This window comes from Chiloscyllium plagiosum, chromosome 11, assembly GCF_004010195.1.
Source record: "Chiloscyllium plagiosum isolate BGI_BamShark_2017 chromosome 11, ASM401019v2, whole genome shotgun sequence".
Taxonomy (NCBI): Eukaryota; Metazoa; Chordata; class Chondrichthyes; order Orectolobiformes; family Hemiscylliidae; genus Chiloscyllium; species Chiloscyllium plagiosum.
This window is the reverse complement of record NC_057720.1, coordinates 16,441,116-16,447,115: the sequence shown is the minus strand read 5'-3', so window position 1 is coordinate 16,447,115 and position 6,000 is coordinate 16,441,116. Positions and strand designations below refer to the sequence as shown.

The following is a 6,000-nucleotide window of genomic DNA, read 5'->3' as shown; positions in this document are numbered from 1 at the left end:
TAGAAATGTCTCAGGTCTAGATCCAACCATTTTTAGCTGTTTCATCAATGACCTTTCCTCCATCACAAGGTCAGAAGTGGGAGTAATATTTAGTACCATTTGCGGTTCCTCAGGTGCTGGAGCAGTCAATGTGGAAATTCCACCAGACCTCGGACTGAGAAGCAGCAAATTACATTGATTATCACTTGCAAGGCATAAATGATCATTTGCAACAAGAGGAAATCTAACCATCATTCTTAACATTCGATACTGTTCACATTGCTCAATACCCCACTATCAACATCATGCGGGTTAACATTGACCAGAAACTGAACTGGCCTAACCAAAGAAATACTATGGCTGCAAATCCAGGTCACAGGCTAGGAATTCTGCAGCTTGATCCCAAGACATTTACATCACCTACAAGACAAGAGTATGATGGAACACTTCCCAATTACTTGGTTGGGTGGAGCTTCAGCAGGCTTTTCTTCATTCAGGTCAAAAGCCCATCGATTATCACATTCATTGACGTTTGCTCCCTCCAACACTGATACACAGTGGCAGTGTGAACCATCTACAAGATCCACTGCAGAAATTCACCAAAACTATGCTGAGATTTATGATCCATGACCACTACTCTCTTAAAAAGATAAAGGCACCAGATAAGTGGAAATGCCACCACCTGCAAGTTCTCAAACAAATCACTCAATGTCCTCACTTGGAAATGTTGTTACTTTTTCAGTGTTGCTAGGTCAGCATTCTGAAATTCCTTTTTAAATGGCATTTTGGATGCGCATGGACCAAATAAACTGCAGTGGTTCAAGCTGGAAACTCCCCACCCCTCTAGGACGACTTGTAATTAGCTCTAAACATTGGCCCAGCCAGAGAAGCCCACATCCCATGAATGAATAAAGATAAATTCCTTTTGAAATTATAACAGCAATAAACAATGGATAACATTCATGTTCTACTTTTCAGTTACTTAGGTCTATAGCCAGTGGTGATTCATTCTGGTATGTAGCAAGCCAGAATTGTCTAGTAATTATAAAAATCCAACTTACAACCTGTAATTCCATCCGACGTTGGAAAAGTGGGGATCGTTGGAACATGGCAAATTTTAAGAACAAGGACAGACCTTCTGAAGTTTTACAATTGTGTCCCTTTCATTGATCATTCTCTTCAGAAATTTCTCTTGAGTCTGCATCAGTGACTTTCTCCAGTAATATTTGTACCACATTGTACTCTCCAAATTTTGTTTCACCTTTAGTGGTCCTAACTTCAGCTGCCGAGTCCCTTAATTTCTGTAATTCTTTCCTTTAAATCCAGTTTCAGTTTAGATGGAGAATAGATTTGTAAAGTAAAGATCATTCATAGATGTTGCCATGAAAGGATCTATTGGCTGGATGACAGCCTTGCTGCTCTGATGCATGATTGTTGAGCTTGGCAACAATATCTTACCCAAAACATCTCCTTATGAATGTTGCAGAAAGTTGATTCCCCAAGTACTTGCTCTTAGGGAAACAGTTGAGAAGATATCTTTGACCTGTGATGACAACTAACAAAACCCTTTCCAAACAAGGTCCTTATCTTGCTGAAGTAACTTCAATTGCAGACCTTTTAAAACACTTTTTTTTTAAACCAATGACAACATTGTTTCCTGTATCAAAGTCGTTATCAATTCTCCTTAAGCAAGCAGATTTTTTGGGAGCTTTTGGAAAGGTTTAATTCATTTGAGTGCACGTGTGGGCTAAGAGTGGAGTATGCACACCAGGTGCAAGCCTGAGGAATAGTACAATTACGTTTTAGTATTGCCAGTGTATTCATTTAAGAGGAAGTACTCTGAGCCATCCCTGCCATCTGTAAAAAAAGAATTTGCACAAATGAGATGTTTATGTCTCATTTGTGTATGGTATTCTTGTGTTTTCATGCAGCTGAAACTTCAAATATGTAACTGTTAGAGTTGCTTGTTTCTGGCTTTAATGCTATTGTCACATGAATCATCATAGCCAAGCTTTTTAATTTGTTAGTTTTTCCACTGCTTTTGTAAGGAAAATCAGTACTCGTGTCAAACAGATACAGACTCTAGTTGATTCGTGGAGCATTAACATACCAAGTCTAGGAGAGGTTGAGAAAGAATTGATCAAGCAGGGTTACAGTGGTAGACTTGAAGAAACACAAAAATAAATTGTAATTATGGAGAAGAGATTAAAGTTCTGCCGGACAGAAAACAAGACTGATAGTAAAACAGAAACAAAATACTGAAATTTGTGAATATAGAAGAGAAGACATGAAAACATTATATTCTAATATATATCTTCGTGCAATTATTGTCACAATTTTTATGCACCTGAGCAAAGGAATGTAACTCCAATGCACCAGGTTTTCTTTGACAGTGCATTCCAAACCTCGACCTCTATTATAGAAGAACAAAAGCAGTGCCACTACTTTCAAATCCTATCCAAATCACACATCACCCTGATTTGGAACTGCATTCTTCACTGTTTCTGGTTCAAAAACCTGGAAATCTATCTTATACAGCACTGTAGGTGTAACTTCACGTGGATGTAGTGGTTAAAGAAGACAATTCACTGTCACCTTCTTGAAGGCAAATATGGATGGCCGATGGCCCCACCCCCACCCCCTCTCCGGCCTATCACCCTCACCTCCTTCCACCTATCGTATTCCCAGCGGTCTCAGCCCGCTTTGCACACCAGCCTCATTCCTGAAGAAGGGCTTATGCCCGAAGCGTCGATTCTCCTGCTCCTCGGATGCTGCCTGGCCTGCTGCGCTTTTCAACTCTGGCCGATGGCTAGCTCTGTCAGTAATATTTGCATCCTGGGAACAAATAATTATTTTAAGAATCAAACTTTGCACTTGCTGTACATTGTGGTAGATTATTAAACTGTGTTGAGTAGGAACAAAATAGACACCACTTCAAATCAGCACAATTTCTCCGCTTTTCATCTGATAAAATTTGACCCAAATATTATAATTTGTGCTTCATCTCAAGCCAGGGAAACTTCTGGAAAACTCTACTATGCCAACCAAAAATCCTTAATGGGCAGTATCAGTGCCATTGTTTTGCAACTACAATATTGGCACTAGGTTATAAATTGTATCGTTAAAGTTTAATGTAAAAAAAAAACTGATTTTCTCGTGCATAAATGCAAATATTTCAAATAGTTGTGGTATTCAGTATTACTTTACTGATACCATTTCTTTTATAAAGCTGAATCTTTTATAATACTAGTAAAATTTAAATATGGAAATTTACAGAAATAGATGCAGAGTAGTTGATTATCATATTTTCACTTGAGTCCACCATTACTGTTATTAGAGTAACCTTTTATTTGTGTTTTGTTTTAACAGAAGTAAAATCTGGTTCCTCAACTGAAAATACATGTCCTTTGTGTGGTGGTTGGTTTGATACAAAGGTTGGGTTGTCGAATCATGTCCGCGGTCATTTGAAGAGGTTGGGGAAGACGGAGTTAGAAGCACACAAATCTCCACTGAGCATTTTGACTGAAATGATGCAAAACGAAGCAGAGGCTGAAAATATTGCAAAATTACTGAGTAGCAAACAGTTTAGGTACAAGCCCTTTGTATCACAGAAATTTGCATCAAGTGATGGCTTATTTCTTGCTCCAAATGGTATAACAATAAAACTGCAGCAAAATGAATTGAAAACAAAATCCTTCCCCTCACCACAATCAGACTTGCATGACCTCTCAGATCTGCAGCCAAAAAAGCTTAATGAGACAGATGAACAGTCAAGTTCCCTAATGCAGATTCTTAAGAATAAATTTGGAGAGGAAACGTCATCATTAATAAAATCCCAGCCGGGAAGAATTTATGCTCAAACTGCAAAGAAACGACTACCAAATCACAGGCGCCCCTTTCAACTGCAGTTTGGCAGTTCACTTCTGCAGCCCAGTACATCATCACAACAAGTGACAAGTGCGGATATAGCTTATCAAACAGGTAAGCCATCATTGTTTGAGGCATGATGTTTTCAGAAGCAAAGGAATTAAGAAGATCAATTATGGCAATTGAAGAGTTTAAAAATTTTCATGCACTTTCAAAATGTGTAAACTTTTTGGCACTAATGTGCCTGAACGTTGTTAATTGTCTATCAATTCATTATGACATGATTGATACTAAAGATTTCTCGGGTTATTATTCTGAGGGTTATGAGAACTTGGCTATGACATTTCACCTTGTGCTGTTCAAAGATTAGCACCATCTAATCTTTCAAGGGAATAAAATTACCTCTAAAACCCAGAATATCAGTCATAGTCTTGTCCGTTTGTTCCCTGATAGAAATGTGCATAATACTGTTTTGGACCACATGTTCTTTTTAGGCATTCAGTAATCCATCTGAATCAGTGATGCCCCTATGTGACAATTTAAGTTAAGACCCTATGCTTATTAGGGACCCAGAATGAGCCATTAACAGGTCATCAGTTCTACAATAATTCTGCAGATCATGGGTGGGAATAATTGAGATTTCTCTATCCAGTATATTTGAAGTAATTATTTATCTGTTCTTGGGTAATTAATTAGCTTCAGGGAATAAAGGATCATTCCAAATCTGGCAAAGATTGACTTACATATCCTCAAACCTCATTTACTGCATCCTTGCTCTTGATAATGTGGAGGAAACCACAGAGACAAAGAACATACCCGCGGAACAGTTCAGGGAACGTCTTGGGTCTGTACGCATCAACCAACCCACCTACCTATGGCCATCCAGTTCAACTCCCCCAATAACATGTCCCTTCTGGGCCGCCTTCACCAAAACAAGGCCACCCACAAACTGGAGAAGGAACGCCTCCTCTTCTACCTCCGAAGCCTACATCCACAAGGCCTCAATGTTGAATTTACCAGTTTCCAAATCTGCCCTCCCTCCATCCCACCCCAGATCCAACCTTCCGACTTGGTTCCACCCTCTTGATTTGATCCACCTGTCTATCTGCCTTCCCACCTATCCACTACATAGTTCCGACCAACCTATCACAATCACCACTACCTTCATCCACCTATCGCCATCCCACCTACCTTTTGCCAGTCCTACACCCCCACCACCTATTTATTCCTCAGACCCCCTTTTCCCCCCATCCCAGCCCTTATGAAGAGTTATGCCTGAAAAGGCAACTCTCCTGCAACTCAGATGCTGCCTGATTTGCTGTGCTTTTTCCAGTGCCGCACTTTATCAAATCTAATTAGCTTGATGATTTTTCTAGCTGATTTTGCAATGGCTTTACATTGGCTACCGGAATTGACCTTAAAGTTTGCAGGAAGTTATCTGTTTTAGTTAATGCAGGATTTTAGCCAGGAGCTTCTGGAAAATTCTAGTTAGAATGTCATTGTGGCTGCAGGATGAGTAGTAGTAGTAGTAACAAGTAAATGTCTGGAGTCCCATAATTGCATCAGGTTTTAGCCCAGTTGAATGTACAGGCCAGGTACCTCAGCTGTAACAAAGAGCGCTAATGCAGGGTCATTGGGCTTCAAGCACTAACTGTTTTTCTGTATACAAATACTGCCATACCTACTCATTTCTTCCAGCGTTCGGTTCCAGATTTCCAGCATCCACATTTCTTTGTTTTATTTAACTTGTCGTTCCTCCATGAATCAAAACTATTTTTAAAGGGCATCTGGATAAATGCATAAATGGGAAGCGTTTAGAGGGATATGGGCCAAATGCTGGCAAATGAGTTTAGATTAATTTAGGATATCTGGTCAGCATGGATGAGTTAGACTGAAGAGTCTGTTTCAGTGCTGTACATATTTATGACCGCTATTCTATTCTAACTTGCTGCAACACCAACCACAATCAGTACTTCACTGAAACTGAAAATCACTTGATCCCAAATTTTATTCATCAGGCTATTTCAGTGAAGTAGGTGATATTTGTAACATTGTGCAAAAGAAAACCTCCTTTCACTGGAAAATGAAAACAAAAAAAGACGCTGGAGAAACTTAGCAGGTATGATGACATTTGTATATAGAGAAATGAGTTCC

The 6,000-nt window shown here is 39.4% G+C and overlaps 1 protein-coding gene across 7 annotated transcripts in view; it reads left to right on the top strand.

The window, feature by feature from the left end:
• The window catches only part of znf644b (zinc finger protein 644b), a 189,979-nt gene that overhangs the window by 173,354 nt on the left and 10,625 nt on the right, over positions 1-6,000 (top strand). For all 7 annotated transcript variants that reach the window (XM_043698768.1, XM_043698769.1, XM_043698771.1 and 4 more), the window contains one exon: positions 3,349-3,960. In XM_043698768.1, the coding sequence (XP_043554703.1) occupies positions 3,349-3,960 (612 nt within the window). The remainder of the gene's footprint in view (positions 1-3,348; positions 3,961-6,000) is intronic.